This window comes from Pelobates fuscus, chromosome 1 (assembly GCF_036172605.1).
Source record: "Pelobates fuscus isolate aPelFus1 chromosome 1, aPelFus1.pri, whole genome shotgun sequence".
Lineage (NCBI taxonomy): Eukaryota > Metazoa > Chordata > Amphibia > Anura > Pelobatidae > Pelobates > Pelobates fuscus.
In genome coordinates, this window is record NC_086317.1 from 31,010,109 (window position 1) to 31,029,823 (window position 19,715).

Genomic DNA, 19,715 nt, shown 5'->3' on the forward strand with positions numbered 1-19,715 from the left:
GGAACATCTCCTAAAATCCGTGTTTACCTTTTTTCAAGAGATTCTCAGTTATCTTTGAAAAATACCCATTACAGATTTAGCAAACATCATAATCCAGTTCAGACAAGGCAAATCCAGGGCAAATAAAGCAGATGAAGAGGAGAAACAGAAATATTGTTTCATGTCTCCTCTATATGCTTACTCTATGCTGACTGCCAGGCGGGCAAAAGGACAGATCTTAGAACAATGATTGACTGGGAGCTAAGATTGAGGCGTCCAGTTGCATGAGAAAAGAGGTGTGGATTTCTAAATTTTATTTTTTACAACTCAAAAATATATATTCTAGATCCCTGTCTTAAATAAGATAACAATTGAATGTTGTACATGAAAATAATAATAACAGTATTACAAATTGATTAACCATTATCATGCAACTGGGTATTCATGGGTGGGGGCCACATAGAGGTGATGAGGTGCTCCCCTTTTACTATAATTATCAGGACCCCACCCACTATAATAGGTGACACAAGGCCCTCCCCTCTTCACTAGTTTAATGGTTGGAGGCCAAGGAGGGCACTAGGTCATCCCGTAGGAATGCTGAAATAACCTCCACCCGTTGCCCACGGGCTGCAGCCCAATGGGATTGGACCTTTTCTAGATACTGGGCAGCAATGGCTTTTTAAACACAATGGAGGTAAAATACATCCATGATAGTAAAATAGGGGCCTTCATGACCCCCATTTTTTAAAATGTATTTGTTATTTATTTACCTTTTTTCACGTGATGGCTGGTTAGTAAGGCCTGTTTGAGGCCCGAATTACAAGATCTGGACATTGTTGAATTCCATGTCCAGACTTTACAATCTGATTGGTCCCGTATGTAGCTGGATGTTTTTGCCCAATTCGGTAAGGGGTCATTCAGACTTTTAGTGAATAACCCCATAACATTGTGTATAGAACTCTGCCACCCAACATACCTCCCCTGCTTAACTCATGCTGCTGCTGGTAAAATGAGATAAAGATGAATGCAATTCCCTATGCCTGCCAACAGAGCAAAACTATTGATGTGGACTCTTGAAAAACTGAATTGACATCCATATCTTAGAAATATAATAAGAGAAAAATGTTAAAGGGACACTGTAGCCACTGTAACATCTTCATCGCTTTGTAGTGGTTATATTGTCTGGATTCCTCTGGCACCATCTTTCCATCCTTCCATTCAACATTAAAATGTTTTTAAATGAGAGTCTATAGTTGCCCATGCCCTCTGTGCTGCTTGGGCTAGTAAGTAAGCATTAGCCTGAATAGCAATGATTAGCTGATAATGTCAGCAGACCACTTTCAGTCTATCACAGCGCTGGTATGACTTAGTATGGCTAGAAGGAAGCATGTAATATCTGCCTTAGCCACACCTCCAGTAGGGGCTGGGCTATGGGAACCCAGGGACCAATTTATATTGTTAAACTGCTATAAAATGGCTTAACACTGAATGGAAGGACAGTGCCAGGGGACTCTAGGCACTATAACTAATTCAGAAAAATGAAATGGCTTTAGTGCCTACAGTGTCTCTTTAAATAGATTTTATTCCAGATAAAGAGGAAATGTTTTATTTTAGACCTTGGTTTTGGGTTGGCAAGTATTCTGGATATAGTTATACCTGTAATTCTTACTCAGAAGATATTTTTAAATACAATTGTTATTATTTGTGTGTCCTACGGTGACAAAGTGTGACACACTGTTACACTACGTCCAATAATTTTGGCTTATAGAAATGAAATAAAATTTACCAGAACCAGTGTAAAGCCATCTAATGGCATTCCAGTAATTGAGGTAATTACAACATGTAACCGTCTTGCCTTGTGCAAGATAAAACAATGTAAGGAAACAAGTAAACCACATATCAAACCACTACATACATAACTATGTGAACATGAAACAGTGTGGTTTGTTACACAGTAAAACCACCAGATAAAAAAAATATAAAAATGGCTTAAAGCATTTGCGTGGAATGTAATGTCCACAGCTTCGACATCTGACTCCTGAAAAAATTATTTAAATGAATTCATGAATTAATAATTTTTGAACTGTATGATACATTGAGATTTAGGTTATGTTGTTATAACATTACTTTGAATTTATTATGTTTTAAATACAAAATCCTCCAGTGGTGTTAATAAAAATATTTTCTGTGGCAACGATCGAAAATTAATTTTATGAAAAAATTCACTTATCATATTCTAGCTTGTCAGATTTAATCATTGATTGCAATGCAGCATATTCCTAATGTATTCTGACCAAAATGACTTAAATGTATTATTATAATAATTTTCATCACACTTACATATTTACATTGCACGGAGTTAAATTTATAAGGATAGGGGGCAGAGGTTAATTTTAAAGACATAATATGTGAGTCATACACATTATTATTTTATTATTTTACTATTTATATAGCGCCATCAGATTCCGTAGCGCTGTACACATGCAGGGGTATAATATATCCACACTATTATATACACTTTTCAGCCATGTTCTATTGCACACGTGCACCACCACTGATCAAATAGGCCTTTTAGTAAATGGTAAGAATAATCAGTTTATGCAAGTGTTTTACTAACACAAATTTAGAGAGTTCCTTTTCTTTTCGAGCATGTCCTGAGTTATAGATTTTGGTATTGATCAGCTCAACAGTGTATCACCAGTGTCAGCAATCCTACGTTAGCCTTGCCCGAAAATGCACATTCAACCACGTAGTTTAAACAGATCAAATAATTGGTACATTAACTAACTGAGCTGATGGCTAGAGTGCACCCAGTATAATGAATAGTAATACAGCCATTTACAATCCTGTGGAAAAAAAAAACACATTTACCCTCTTCCTAAATAATATATTTATATAATAATATATGAACGTGGTATGCTTTCGGAGCTTTGTACAAAATGTAAGGGAACAAAAACACCAAATTCATTTTTTTATCTTAGTTGTATTTATTTGAGGAAAGTGAAAACGTTATTTTTCCCCTTTGAAATTAATAACTTACATCAGCACCAACTGCAACCAAATGTGTCTTACTATTCAAACTCAACTTTTTACATCGCTATCGACTGATTTTGGCCTATTTGTCTTTGTAGAATTGTTGTCATTTACTGCTTATTTCGGGTTCCACCAAAGCATCTCAACTGGGTTCAATTCAGGACTTCGACTAGGTCACTCTGAAACCTTAATTTAGTTTCTTTTGAGCCTTTCTGAGGGGAACCTGCTCTTGTGTTTTGATTGTCATGCTGTATAACGCAATTACGGTTTGGCATTAGATCACACCTCATGTTTGTATTGCAAAATACTGTGTTTGTGTTACTCCAGACATAACGGAATTCATGTCTTCCAAAACATTCTTTTCTGACTTGCCTGTTCAGAGGACAATATCTCAAAACACTTTGGGGTCATCAAAATGTTTTTTGCTTTTTTTTTTGCAAATGTGAAGTAAGCATTAATGTTTCTCTTTTTTGTCTTCTTTGAATTCTCACATAAATTAAATGTTTGCCCATTTTCTTTCTCATTGTCAAAATATGATCTTTGACCTCAGTTGAGACTAGGAAGATCCACAGTTCCTTATATGTTGCTCTAGGTCAGTGGTTCCCAACTCAGTCCTCAAGTACCCCCTATAAGCCCAGGATTTAGGGATTACCCAGTTGTGTCTAAGGTGTTTTTAGAAAAAAGGGGAAAAAACACTTTAGACACAACAGGGTAATTCCTAAATCCTGGACTGGTAGGGGGGTACTTGAAGACTGAGTTCGGAACCACTGCCCTAGGTGGTTTTATGATCTCTGAGTGAGTTGTTGCTGCACACTTAATTTATGTTTGGTTGAGTAGCCAGAGCTTTTGAATGGCTTTGTTTCTGGAATCTCTTTTATGTTGCCTGGTGAGACTCATAGCATATGTTACATGGTTGATGGTACAGTTCTGTAAACATGCAGCGTTCTATGTACACTGCAGTGTACATACTTTGGAAACACGGTATACCATGCGCACAAATAGTTTCATGAAATTAAGTAAAATGTATAAATGTTATTTTTAGTTTTTACTTAATGTAATGTATGTAGCTATGTATCATTAACGAAACCCACTTACTTTTAATGGATGGCCTACATCATGTCCAAAATAAGGTTAAACATTTTTGACATTTGTGCCTATTTATATTTGAGATCCATGATAAAATATTACCCCCCCCCCATCCTAAAATTAGCTGCGTTTCTAGATGATTTTAATCTTTAGCATTTCCCTTGTTTGTTTACAGGAAGCATTATCAGTGGTGAGTGACGATCAATCCTTGTTTGAGTGCGCTTACGGAACTCAGCATCTCACTAAGACGGAGATGACTGCATCTTCCTCGAGTGAATATGGGCAAACTTCAAAAATGAGTCCTCGTGTCCCTCAACAAGACTGGTTGTCACAACCTCCATCCAGAGTGACCATCAAGATGGAATGTAACCCAAATCAAGTGAATGGATCCAGGTAAAAAATAATAGATAAAGTAAAAATATGTTTATTAATCATCTTATACGAAGACTATGTTTACATATGAGTGGACACTTGTTTTCTTTCTTCCTCAAGGTGTAGAAGGTAGGATGTTTGTAAGCCTTATCATACCGCGTAGAGCACAGTAATGATTCTTTGAGTTCAGGAGCTCTTCTAAATTCTCCTAAACACTTCCAGCTTCATCCCTTATCCTGCTGGACCCTCTATTAAATCATGATTTGGAGATGTCCTTAAAGGAACACTATAGCAAACAAACTTTATATTCCAAACGCTATAGTGTCCCTAGTTCTATATTTGCTCCTCCCTCGTATGCCATAAAACACAATATAATTCAAGTTTTGCTTACCTTTTCCAATGCCGAGGCTCCCTCTGCACTGTTCATGTCTCCAACTCCCACATGGCCTCCTCCGAGATGGTCCAATCCAATAATACTCATTGAGCCTCAGGGGCACGATCCAGTCTTCCACGTCACATGACAGAGTTTTACTGGAAGCACCACTAGAGGTGGAATAACCCTACAATGGAAACATTGCAGTTTATAAAAACTTCAAAGGCAGAGCCACTGCAGCCAGACCACTTCATTGAGGTTTGGGTGACTTTAGAGTGCCTTTAATGTTCTGCCCCGTTAAAGTGACACTCTCCTCCCCCTAATCCTAGTTGAAGCATATATATGTTTTGAAATTCATGATATACAAAGTTTATTTTTATGAATGCTAGCATTTTTTTATTCACTTTCATTAGCTCCAAGTGGAAAGTGTTTGTTTTATTTTTTCAAGTCTGAGTCCGAGCTGTAAATAAATACTGGAGTGGAAAGGTGCTCAAAAACCAATGTTTTCATACTTTGATCTGGTCTAAGCTGTCTTATTTAGCAGTTATGTTACAGCACTTGGCATCGCCGTACTATTTTATGTGGTGGTTGAAAAGGCAAACAGATTTTAAAAAAAAAATCAGCTCCAAAATGGATTACAAAAATATAATTTTCCATCTTGAGGTGACCAAAAGTAAAAACACATGGCTGAAATAAACACACCATATTAACCCTGTCAGCTGTCATTAAAATGCATAATGCCAAACTGTTTATTACGCTATCTCCATTTCATACTTTTATAAGCAGATTTGGGACTGTTTTGGTTTTTTTGTTTGTTTTTAGAAATGTACTGTGATTACATTTATATTAGCATATATTTATCAATATTAAGTGGGCCGGCATATCATAAAACAATTATATTTCATATGAAAAAGAACTAAGTGGCAAACTATTTAAGTATTTAAAGGGACAATATAGTAACTAAACCAACTTTAGCTTAATGAAGCCGTTTAGGTGTCTAGATCGTGCAACTGAAGTCTCACTGCTCAATCCTCTGCCATTTATGAGTTAGATCACTTTTGTTTCTGTTTATGCAGCCCTGGACATACCTTCCCTGGATGTGACTCACACAGTCCGCGTGAAAAAATGGTTTCATATTCAATCAGATGTTGACTTACTTGTTCTCAATGTTATCTCCTCGTCTGTAAATTTAATTTTAATCGCACACAGGAGGCTCCTACAAGGTCTAGCACATTATTAATAGTGCAGGAGATAAAAACAATTCTAAATGAAGCAGAATTTTTAATAAAGGAAGTGTAAACATTAGCTCTCAGTTTACAGGAAGTGCTTAGGAAGGCTGTGCAAGTCACATGCTGGGAGGTGTGACTAGGGCTGTTTAAACAAAGTGATTTAACTCCTAAATGGCATATAATTGGTTTCTGAAACACAGATGAACCTACAATGATGGCTGACCTCTCTATGCTTTAAAATATGACTTTCCTGGGGGGAAAAAAAGTAGATATAGGCAAGTCCCGTGAATTTTCTTTCAATTGGGATGCCTAGTTAAAACATTTTAAAGGAATCAACAGTTTGAAACATTGTTTCCAATATTATGCTGTGTACAGTGAAATATTGTATTGATTTGTACATAGCAAGTGTCATCTACTGACTTGGGAAGGAAATATTTTAGGTAGCTAAGGGTACCCTAGACCTGGAGCCTAGGCCTGATCTCAAACAGTCTGCAAATTGACTATACTCACCAGCAATACTGAGTTGGCATAAGTTGAGTACTTGAATGTTCCATTAGCTTGTTTTTCATGAATGAAGCTACTCTCACAGCAGCCTCAGCCTTCATGCTTGCAGTTGCTGTAAAGCTCTCATAAACCCTGAGCTAATCGTATGTTCTGAGCTCTTACAATAAGTTTTTTTATGACTTTTTTTTTTTCATTTTACGGCTTAATACTGTAAGTCTGAAAACTCGATAAACTTGACCCTATGATATCACTATCACATTACCGTCCCGTTAATAAAATAAAAACATTCATTTGTTGGCCTTGGAAACTGAAATTCAGCTGGGAAATATTATGACTTTAGTCTGAAAATCAAAATATTGCCAAGTTTAATAGAGTCTTACTAATTAAAGTAATAATATGATTTTAACATTTCTTGTTGTGAATCTAGTATTGCTTTACTTTATTTATTCTCCCAATTCTAGCGCGTAATGTAAACACAGCATCTTTGTGCCCAGGGACATATGACAATTAATATTTTTTCAATCTAGCCATAGTTAGGTTTTATTTGACTGAATAACACACTTGGCTGCCAGTGTATTTCTGCCACGACTCCTCTGGGTCTGTTAGAGCAGAATTACTCTTAATGGTGGGGCTGACCGAGAGGATTCAAAATTATTTTTCTAAAGGATAATCAGCCCTTACCAAATATAATTTTATGATCTGCTTAGAAGTGTTTGGATATGTGAACAGGAATTGAGGGTATTTAATTAGTTAATGCACTATACTGTACCTTGTATCTGATTTAAGATACATGTTTGCATCCCATTCCTTATCAAGCACCAGGGCCCTTTAACACTACGTGGTCCAGTCGGGAAGTTAGAAATATCTCCCCAAATTGGATCACATTTAACAGCCCACAAGGATAGGCCTCAGCTAGATCAGAACAACATCTTGCAGCACTGCCCTGATAGGAAATCATTGTATGTCACTGCCTCCTGATGGACACATAGAACCACACTTAGGAGAGAGGGACATGGGAACCAGCAAATTGCACCATCTTGCTTCCACTGTGCTCCAGGCAAACCACCGTCCTGCACACAAAAGTTATAAAACAGGAGGGTGGCAGCAACATACATTTTTTGGATGGGCAATTAGTAGATCCCCAGCTGGCAAAGCATTGTGGGAGTTATACAACAGTTAAGGGTTCACAGTTTTTTGGTCAATGTGCTCTATAGGGGTTGGCTCGAATAAGGATTCTTGCACTGGACTCTCTCTTCATTAGTTTTGCCACTGATACATCCTTTGCCAGTATAGGAAGGCGATGCCAGGTAATGTTCTTTTTTCATAAAAAGGGAAAAGCAATGAGTGTCTAGAAATCTCTTATTGTCACATACTGCCACTGATAAGTGCTTCCATCCCTCTAATTCTATTTCTCACCTCATCTAATATTCCCCAAAACCAACCAACCATTTACTACATATTCCTTCCCATTTCACTCTACCACAATGTCCTGTAGATGTTTATTACTTCTCTTTTATTCTCCATTTACTGGAACTACTTTTCAACATCCAGTCCCTTGTATTAACCATTCCTTTTAGTTGGTTTGCACTTTTGCTCCTCCCTGTAATTACTTTCATGCCTTTCCTAGAACTATTAATGCTTTTCTCACTGTATTCAACTATGGTCCACAGTCCATTTCCTGCTGGTCTTCCTGTACTCCTCACTATCCCAAACTTACTCTCTCATCCTGAGTCCATCTCCTATGGCTATGGCTGGTTATACGTCGGAACCCTGGACACAGCTGAACCCACGGCAAGGGAGCAATGCTGCAGAGAGAACTATAACTCTCTATCTTAAAAAGGCATTTACAAGAACGAACAATATTGGCCATGGGTCAGTGTGGCATTAGAATTCCCCTGCTTGTATGAATCAGTTTGGGAGTTCCTGTAGATCAGGGATGGGGAAGCTCCGGTCCGCCAGATGTTTTGGACTACATCTCCTTCAATGCTCTTACAGCCATAATGCTAGCAAAGCATGAAGGGAGACGTAGTCCACAACATCTGGAGGGCTGAAAGTTCCCTACCCCTGCTTTAGATCTAAATCTAAACATCTAGTGGACAAAGAACCTTGGCACATACAAAAAGTTTAAAAATACAATATCACATATAACAAAATACACAAGGTGAATTTGGAATTTAAACAAAAAAAATAATAATTGGTATGGGGGGGAGGGGGGAGGAGGGGCTTTTTTTCAATTTTAATTTAATATTGAATAATTTTTTTCCTTGAGCAAATGTTTTAACTTTTTGCTGCTACATATTGAAGGGTATAACTCATTCCCTGACGTCCTGTGGGCAAACACCACACTTAAGCAAATGTGTTGAGGGTACACCAAGAAAAATATTTGTAGAAGAAATCTGTCTGTCTCCACTAGTATGTTACTTGATATATAAAAGGAGTAGCACATGAAAAGTCATGAATGTAGGGTTCTTTATATAAATAAGCTTGTCTTGACACACATCCAACTTACATATATTTAAACTCACTTCACAGTCTGCGTAGATTGTCTGTGCCAATACCCGTCTGCCTACAAGAGAAGGAATCTACAATAGTGAGTGTGGTCGAAGCACAATGTTCTTATGAAAACCCCAGCTTGCACAGGGAGGTCGTATTGACTCTTGAAAGGCATGCTTTTAAGTAACTTGGCATCGGTTCTCAGCTGTTACATTCATTTTCCATAGGAGTGTATACATTATGGTTCTCTAGCCATAAGCTTATAGGGGTTTATTTACTAAACATGAATTGTATTGAACTGAAATTATAGTAATCAGACGAAAATAGTCATGCTATTGCCATCTAGATACATTTGACCAAATCAGCACTTTTTGTCTTAATTTTGCAATTCAGTTTTCAATTCATTGTAATTCAGTGTTTATTGAATAAACTTCACAGTCAGTGCCTCTTGTCCTACATGTACTACGGGCATCAAATAAACACAATCATTCTAAGTGCACAACCTGCATAAAATTGTGTTTCAATCTATCCATTGACAAGTTATTCGCAAAGCAAACGATCACCAAAATTGTATTTATTTTTTTTCCTGTAAAATGAATACGTAAATGTATTTTTCTGGGGAGGGCTTTAACAAACTGGAAGCAAGTATTTGCTCTCCTTTCCTTTAGTTCATTCCACTGCAATGTCTTTATTGCAAAAAAAAATTAAAATAAAAAATCACTACAATTAATGAGATTAAAAACATCAAACACATTTTCTACTGAGATCTATGTTTGTAAATCCCAACATGGCTTCTTTGTCATTCATTATTCTTTTTTAACTGCATTCTACGAAACCATGAATAGATGCTTGGCTTTATATTGCTCTTCGCTGTAATTCAAAATAAAAAGAATAATCGGAATTTACAATGTCAGTCTTCACCTAGATGAGGCTTGATTAATGCAGCCATGGGTTATTCATGGGTAAAAAAAGGAAGCCTTCGATACTTTACATGATACAGAATCCTGGTGTAGCCAATCAACTGTATTTACTGTATGTTGGCATTATGTTTTTATACAATTATAATGTTTACATTTAGTTGACATTTTGGGAATCTGACACATAATACCGATATTTCCTTACAAATACCAACAAGCAGGATATATAATATATATTCTATAATATTATACCTTGCATAATTGAAAGCAAGAAAAATATCAATGTATCTTTCCTGGTTAAATATTGTATACATATATAAATAAATGTTATGGTTTTTGTTTCTATGCTATTACTTCAAAGTCTCTGTGAGATATTGGAATAGAATGGATACTTTATAATCAGTCCCTCTATTTCTTTATATTTTATTTTAATCGTGTATTAATAAGAGCAAGTACTCATGAAGTGCATCATATACAGTAAATTATGTCATATATGGCATTGTACAACCACATACAAAACAAAATGGGGGTTATGAGTAAAAGTGTTAAAAAAATATGACCTCATAGATCAGGGATAGGCAACCTTTCGGAACTCCAGATGTTGTGGACTACATCCCCCATAATGCTCTTTCACCCATAATGCTGGCAAAGCATCATGGGAAGTGTAGTCAAACATCTGGAGTGCCGGAGGTTGCCAATGCCTGTCATAGATCATGCTTAGTGTTAGAGATTGGGGTTATTGACTAATATACAGACTTTTTTTTTTTTTTTACGGAGATCAATCAATCCAGTGGCTGGGACTTTTGTAAGGGTTAAATATGGCACTGGAAAACCATGCATAATCTGGGAAAATGTTACTGCTGCGTAAAGGCGGTGCAGTATTGGCCTTTATATCAAATTAAAAACAAAAAATGTATTGTAATAATCCATCTCAAGCTGTGAAGAACTTTTTTATTTTTCCACATTTTAACAAATCTGATTAAACGTTCCCTTAATTTTGATTAGGGGAAAAAAACATCAGAATTAATGTTTGTTAGCGATTAGCACATTTTCACATGATCTCTATCTTACTTTATTCTAAAAACAAAGGGAAAATGTATCTCAGAAAATAAATGCCACCTGTAGCTATAATGATCTTGAGACGATTATCTCCCTTGCATGTATTGGACTGAACTCCCAGGCACTGGAATAGTTAACCATTTCCCTGCCCAGCATAGAAAGAAAGAACGAAAGAAGGAAAGAACGAAAGATAGAAAGAAATAAGAAATAAATGTACATATACAATGCAACTCAAACTAGCTTTAACCCCTTAAGGACACATGACGTGTGTGACATGTCATGATTCCCTTTTATTTCCGAAGTTTGGTCCTTAAGGGGTTAAAGCCAATAGCATTTAAAAAAAAAAAAAAAACATTGTATGTATCAATCCCAAAATCTTGCACTCAAAGATTCACTCTTGTGAGTTAAACTGCATATATTACATAGAGAACTACAACCGTGGTGTTCTTTAGACAGGAACAAAGCAATACTTTTAACCCCGTATGGACAGATGACGGATATATTCCGTCATGATTCCCTTTTATTCCAGAAGTGTCCTTAAGGGGTTAATTATAAATTACATTAATACATACATTGAGTTATTTTTTTAAGTTTTATTAAAAAAATGAAATATAGACAAGAATACATTTCTATATAGATCCATTTATGTGTTAACACCCTGCAAGGTGTCTGCAGATATTTTTGAGAATGCAGATTCTAAAGAAGCCCTTTTTTAAGGTTTAAACTGGCACAAGAACACAGTAGCAGGTTCGCTGAGGTAGATAATTATGGAAAGGGTGGTTTATTGATACAAATGGATATTTTCTTTGGTAGAAACACTCGTATATCACCTTGTAAGTTTAATTATTTTTGAGTTCTATTTAACCCCTTACTGAAGTGTCTACAGTCATCACAACCTGGCCCCCTAAATGCTAACTTAAAATTTCTTCCTTATTGAACTTTTGGCAGCTCTGTAAAGTTCTGTTTTTGATTAAAGGAGCGAAACATTCCATTTTGAAATATGATCTATAAAGTCCAGATTGATATCACTGCACAGACCGTTATTTATTCTCATGGGTTTAATAATGAAAAGAGTCGCACTGGGTCCTGAATTTGAACAGTTTCTTAGAGAATATTGTCTTTTCCCAGGAGTTCCCCGGATGGATGCAGTATAGCAAAAGGAGGCAAGATGAGTGGAGGGTCCGATGTTGGGATGAACTACGGCAGCTACTTAGAAGAGAAGCATGTACCACCTCCCAACATGACAACCAACGAACGAAGAGTCATTGTCCCCGCTGGTAAGATCGCACACAACTATGAAAACAAAGTCATTTCAAGGTCAAAGAGTATATCAAGAGCGATTAACATATGTATCACCTTTTAGGGGAGTTTTAATTACCAAATGCTTTTATCATTGAACAGACTAGTGTGTTACACTACAAAACCCATAATCTGTCCCTTTTTCCACAAAGTTATGTGACTCACTATTTATAGAGACTTATGCAAAGATGACAAGAAAATAATATAAGGTGTTGCACTAGATTACACATCAAAGCTACAAATTGGATTTTTTTTGGTCCTTAATTATTTTAGCCAAATAGCTTAAGGACAGTTTATCTTATATTACAATGCCGGGGCAATCTATACATAGACAGCCTGTCCAGGAAACAAACATTTCATAAAAAATATATATTTTCTTAAAATGTTGTTCCACTTCCAGGATATTATTCTTTGAATCCATGTAACAAGTAGGAAGCAGTTGAGCAATTTGCACAGCTCCACAGCTGTAGAATAACCTTACAGAAACCATAACATCTCCCATTATTCTAAAAACCATTAAATCGCCTGCCTTATTCTTTACTAAACCAAACTGTGCTGCAATTACTGCTCGTTTACATTGTATATGTCCTTTGTTACAATTGTATTGCTTGTGCTTACCTGGTAATACTTGGAACTTACAATAATATAATATTAGTGATATTCAACTTCATTCTTAAAAATTAATAATTACAGCTCCTCAATAGAGCTAAGTGAGGACTTTATGATCCAAAAATATTAGGAGATAGTTTGAATTTCAGACTGATGCCAATTACCGGGTAAGCCTAAAATAAGATTTTATAAACGGTAGGTTTCCTCTACTTAAAAGATAAAGCATTCCTGGCATTTTTTGCAGATCTGAGATGATCCTACAAATCGAGCTACATTTCCAATTGGTTTGCAAACATGTCTAGAAGTAGTATATTGTAGACCACCATTGGGTGGATTGCCAAGGTTGGACACACTTGCTCAGTCTAGGTCAACAAAAGTAGACCTAATTAATTTAATAGGCGTATGCCTTTCCAACCCCACCAACTATGTTACACCTATAAAGCAAGTACAACATTTGTCAAAAAAATAAACTTCTAGTTCTAGTTTTAAGAAAATTCAATTATCAAGCATTCATAGACATTCCAGACATTTTCAGCATAACTCCAAAAAAAAAAGTTCCTTTGAGATCAAACAACTCCTTTCCAATCAGTCTGGGTCAGGGCAATGTCTGCTTTGCTTCCCTTTGAAGCAAATATTGACTTTAGACACACTGTAAACAATTATTGTAGAAAAATAAAATGGCTGCCTTTTAGGTTCACTTGCTTTTATAGACATTCTGGCAAAAAAAAAAAATAGACATTAATAATTCATGATACCTTCCTTTCTTTTGGAGTTCTGTAGCTTTGGGTGTGGTTCATGGCACATCATTTTGGCTTTACAATTCCGTACCTGGCAACTAAGCCAACATGTGCAGCAGTGATTAATGATATCATAAAGGTTAATCGTATGTCAAGAGAGAAAAACAAAAGATTGTGACTTGAAAAATAAATCATTTATAACATACTGAAAAGTTTTCCTTCTTGTGATCAAGAAGGTTTCAACAAACTCAAAACCTATATGTTTTTTTCAGATGAAAACTGGAGATTTTTTTAATATATATGTTCCAGAATTATTTGGGCAGAACCGGGCATCTGCCTGACTTCCAGGTGCTTCATTTTCCTGAATAGCCAATTGTCTAGATTGTCTTTAACCCCTTAAGGACCAAACTTCTGGAATAAAAGGGAATCGTGACATGTCACACATGTCATGTGTCCTTAAGGGGTTAAAGGGATGTTCTGGTGAAAAACTCATTGATCTTTTTTTTAACCGCTTAAAGACCAGTGTTGATCTATGCCACAATCATAATCTGGTCCTTAAGGATTGTATTCCAAAATAGAACATACTACTCTTTTAGTAACTGTATATTTGTCAATGTTAAAGGATTATTTCAATCAAAATACAGTTCTTTAAAAAATAAAAAAAAACATTGATTTTGCTGAGAGTAATCTTTTCTATTCTGACCCCCCTGGTTAAAGTTTATAATATATATCAGTAAGTAGAGCATAAACTGATGGCAAGATCTCCCATCAGCTAAGGAATGCCCAGAATACATTGCAGCTTCAATGCAGGCTGTTTCTCTATATAGTACAGACACTGGTTACAGTCAAGCAACTATACTAATTTTATGCAGACATTATGCTTACATGAAGACATTCTATTTACATTCTGATTATATAAATATAAGTATGTAATAGCTTTACTAAGACCACTATACGGTGACTGTTTTATTTAAAATATTTTAACAGTGTTTTTATATAAATCCTGCAGCAGATGGAAATGGCTGCAATTGTGTTTTGTATAAGATGTATAATGAATATCTGTTTTAATTGCTAAAGATTTAAACAAATACCGGTACATACTTCCTTCAAAAAGATCAAAGATTTCATTATAGCCGTTAGATAACTGCTGAATTCTATATGTTCTTCTTTAATTACTTTAGAGCACATGACATCATTATTTACGAATGTACACCAGCTTCCAGTTGCATGGTTTTCGTTTAGTTAAGTTGTCCAAGGATGACTTAATGATGTCATCTCTTCAAATGACTTTGATACCTTAATAGTCCATTGTGTAGATATACGTTTTATTTTTGAGGGTCAAGGTGAAATTTCCCTTTTCAAAGTCTTGTGCGATGTCCTATGTATTGCCCTGTTGAAGACGAGATTGCTAATGTTTTTTTCTTGTTGGTTTTAACAATCACTGTATAAACTTGGCAAGCTTGTAGATATTCTGTAGTTATTGTACTGTTTATCCTCTTAGACACCTCTTTTCTTCTGTAAACTATACGTAATTTGAAAAGTGTTTCCTCGTAACTAAAATAATCTGTTCCTATTATTCATTTTGTTCCTTGGCTCTGATCATGTTTTCATCTCTACGTTATCTGTTTATGTGTACTGGTGCCCAAAAATGATCTGCATATGTGAAGTATTCATTATTGAAATTAATGAAGGTGAGAGGTTGGCTTTAGGTCTGTGAATTCTCGTGGGAACTTCTCACCAATCTCTTCTAAGCCCCACTGCAGTCTAAACTTCTGATAAGATCTTGTACTAAAGTGGAATCTCACAGTGTATTCCCTATATAAGATATGTTAACTTATTGTTTGCTTATCCTTAATTAACCCTTCAGTATACTTACTACTGAATACCAACACTACTCTTTCTGGTTGTAGAATTACATATTAGACGTGTGCACGACAAGAAAATTAAGTTCTGCTGAATCATTTTATCTGAAGATAGAACATTTTTATGGACACACGAATTTCAGCCATGTTTCATTTTGGCTTGGCCAAATGTTTGTTTGGGAAACTAATCAGGAGAACAAACCAAAAAGGCACGAACATAGGCCAATCAGTGTGCTGCTACTATGTATATATATATATAAAACAAAAAGGTTATGGTGGGGAAAAAAATTGCGGTAGTAACATCACTGCAGATTTGTGATTTCTGTGGGAGAAGCAAGTCTTGACTTGACTGGTGTGCAGATTTTTGTTTAACACTGTATTAATATGTATATATTTTGCAATCCTCTGAAAGGAGTATTTCAGTCCAAAATGAATCTAAAAGTTTATTAGGCATGTAGGAAAACTTCTCAAGAGCATCAGTTCCCAGAATGTATGGAACCAATCCTATTCACCTTATTAAGCCAATGACTTAGTTCACTATGTTCAAGATATCCACGTAAAAATAACACTAGTTCATTAACATAAAATACTCTGTACAGAATCAAAAAACATCTTGTGCTATATCAACTATCAATGTTTCTGCCAGGAAATAAAATAAAAAAAAGAAAGACATCTATTTAAATAAATACAGGCTTTCATTAAGCATTTTAGGATGTTTGCTGTTGAGAAATAGTATTTATTTGTAAGGGAAATTAAATTGGATTATTATGCCCTAATTGTTAGTTGCATTAAATCTTTAAGATTAGTTGACAATGCATGAGTTATGCTTTGGACTTGAACAGCAAATACAATTTTATCATTCTAAATACGTATATCTTTAATTAATAAACTCATCATATAATCGCATATTGACTGTTCTGAGATACCATATTTGTGTGAATTAAACTATAGATTATTTTTTCCCCACATTGATTGCAAATAGTTTCTCCCTACAAGACAAGGGCTCGCAAACAGTGATGTTGAGCAGATAGCAAGGGGCCACCTAAAAGATTTTCTGATATTGCCTGTTTGAATCATTGGTTGAAACAACGTATACATGATTCGTTTTATGAGGCCCCATCTACATATATCTTAACTGTGAGGATGTCGTTATCCATTGTGAGGTATCTACTAGGAGCTCTTTGCTTGCTGCAGTGCAGACATTAGTGAAGAATAACTTGTCTGATGACGGATTCAGGGATTTATTAATAAAATTAAAAAAATGGGATTCTATATATATATATATATATATATACACCCTTGGGTATTGCTATATTATTATAATCTTGCAAGAAATCAAATTTGTGACATTGTGGAGCTTACCCTGAGCAGAATAAACAGAATAATATAAAAAAAATGTCGTCCACGTATTGAACAGATTGTGTTTCTGTTTTATTTGATTCAGATCCAACTTTGTGGAGTACCGACCATGTACGGCAGTGGTTGGAATGGGCAATTAAAGAATATGGCCTACCAGACGTCGATGTGCAGCTGTTTCATAACATCGATGGGAAGGAGCTGTGCAAAATGACCAAAGAAGACTTTCACAGACTCACTCCAAGCTACAATGCCGACATTCTTCTCTCACATCTTCACTACCTCAGAGAAAGTAAGAACGGCTGTAAACATATTTAGAATGTTACGCCACAAAGTATTTAAAAAAAAATGATTTGATTGTGCATGAATAACCTTGACTCTTAAGGAATGCTGACCAAAATATTGCTTCTCAAAATTCTTCTTTCATAATCATCAGTATCATAATCAGTTCATTTCTGTAGGCATTTTTTTTAGTATTTAACTTGTACAGTCTAATTATATGAAATGGTTGAGGATCTGCATATATAAATCAATGCACAAACCAATGGCCCATTACCAATTTCAAATCAATAATGTTAAGACTTCACCAAATCTTAATTTCAAATTATTCATCTAAATTTATGTAATTTTTACATTTCTTTTTTTCTTTTTTTTTTTAATTAATACAATTTTATAATTCATAAAGAACACAGGGTATATAAAGGAATAGTGAAACAACATAATATTTACTAATGTTATAGCTGACCTTTTATGGATAATTCTGCAATTTACTTTTAATGAAAAGTTCCCAAATCAGTTTACAAATTAGTATGTAAGACTAGATGAAAATTTCATAGCGTTCTGGAACAAATTAGATAAGATAGTCATAAGTATCTTATTAACCTATAATTTACAATGTAGTTAAATTTCATCAAACATTGCTTTAACGTTGAGGCCTCCTGCTTCAATTACTTTAAAATATAATATACGTTTCCCTTACTAAATAATTATTATACCCTCCAGAATGTATTTGTGAGTGTGTAGTGCTAATGTCTAAATTGCATAGCTACAAAAGACTAAGGTCCATCAAGTTAAGCCCTGAAGCCCATTCTTTTATGCTATTGATCCAAAGGATGGCCAAAAAAAGAACACAATTGTAGCCATTTCCAATTATGCCACAAAAAGGGGGAAAAAAACCTTCTTGACTCCATAATGGAAATCAGATTTGTCCTTGGATCAACAACCTGTTTACATACATATCAATTATATTGTTGGATATCCTGTTTATGCAGTGCAGCGTAACCTATTGCTAAAACTACATCCTGCCGTCATATCTACATTTTTTTTGCCAAATCATTGACTTGTTGCCAGAAGATTACAGGATGCAGTTTAAACAACGTTCAATTTTTAACACCAATTTATTGTTTTGCTTTAATCCCTTTTGTTAAAAAACAACAACAAAAAAAACAACAACATTAGTTTCTATTTCAAATAAGCATTTTTTTTCTTTGAGTTTTAAATAGAAATATTTTCAATATGCAATTTATTTAATTTTAATGACAATTTAATTTAGAGTATTAATATGATATAAAATAGTATCTTTCGTATTGAGTATTATTACTCACAGAACCAAAGATTTACTTATCAGAAAATTGTATCCACTCCTTATCATCTCCTAGGAGCCCTAACAGGTTTTTGGAAAGTCATTTAAAATTTGCATGAGAAATCTTCTGCGTCATTTAGCTTTTCCCCATTTTTAGCATTTCACCTTTCACCAACATATTGATCACTCCATCCATATTTTGTTTTTGCCATTTGCTCATCTCCAGTCCAATTCCTTTAAAAAAATTAAACACAATACTAACTGGTCTTTTAAATAAACTTTAAGACCTCTTAATTTTATTTAATTTTTTTCAATTTGGTGTTGCTTTGTTTTGTTTTGTAGCTCCTCTTCCACATTTGACTTCAGATGATGTTGATAAGGCCTTACAAAACTCGCCACGATTAATGCATGCTAGAAACTCAGGTAATTCTGGCGCTGCTGCCAATTCTGCGAGTCAACTTTGCTGATGAAAAATGAAAAAAAAAAAAAGACAAAAATTTTAGTATAATTTAAATATGGTTACCTACAGATTTTACATGTAAGCTACTTTATGCATTATTTTTGTTTTGTCTTGTTAGTGAAAGTTTGTATTAGCCATATTTTTTTATATGTTTGAGCTTAATTATAGTCTGGTGTTTTTTTTTTAAATGACCAAAAATAATGCTTCTTAAAGTGGCGCTATTGTTTTTACCTTGGCGGAGTCTTTGACTAAACTGTTTCGAAATACAACATTACACATTAATTAGGTGACAGGTTTAACAAATATAAACGTATTGTTGCAAATGTGTCCATTTGCTGTCTTGTTTGAAATGTTCATCAAAATGTGACTTGTTTATTTTAGAAAATAAAGAATACATTTTGCCCTTTTTTTTTTAACTTTACTCTTTTAGCTGAGAGTCTGTAAATCAGTTGGAAATGAAATTGGTAGAGAGGTGCTAGCATGTGTACGTATTTATTTTACGCAAAACATTTAAAGACAAAGTGCTCCTGAATTGGAAGCCAATTGAGTTTGTACGGTAAGGAGAATGAGCATTGACACCATGCCTGCCCCATATAGCTTGATCCATCACAAAGATACTCCGAAGGTTTGAGACCTGGCCATCTTGCTGGCATTTATTATTGGTTAAACATTTGTGCTGGTTCAATGGCCTAGCTGTGCCAAATATTCTTCTCTAAACCGTTTATCTTGATCGAAGTATATATTTAACGTATTGCATCCACCATG

General features: G+C 35.0%; 1 protein-coding gene across 4 annotated transcripts in view; it reads left to right on the forward strand.

Annotated features, from left to right (window-relative positions):
• The window catches only part of ERG (ETS transcription factor ERG), a 214,836-nt gene that overhangs the window by 183,858 nt on the left and 11,263 nt on the right, over positions 1 to 19,715 (forward strand). For 3 of the 4 annotated variants that reach the window (XM_063447272.1, XM_063447282.1, XM_063447264.1), the window contains 4 exons: positions 4,274 to 4,491; positions 12,174 to 12,322; positions 16,997 to 17,200; positions 18,833 to 18,913. In XM_063447272.1, the coding sequence (XP_063303342.1) occupies positions 4,274 to 4,491; positions 12,174 to 12,322; positions 16,997 to 17,200; positions 18,833 to 18,913 (652 nt within the window). The remainder of the gene's footprint in view (positions 1 to 4,273; positions 4,492 to 12,173; positions 12,323 to 16,996; positions 17,201 to 18,832; positions 18,914 to 19,715) is intronic. The other variant, XM_063447291.1, reaches the window with a different exon arrangement.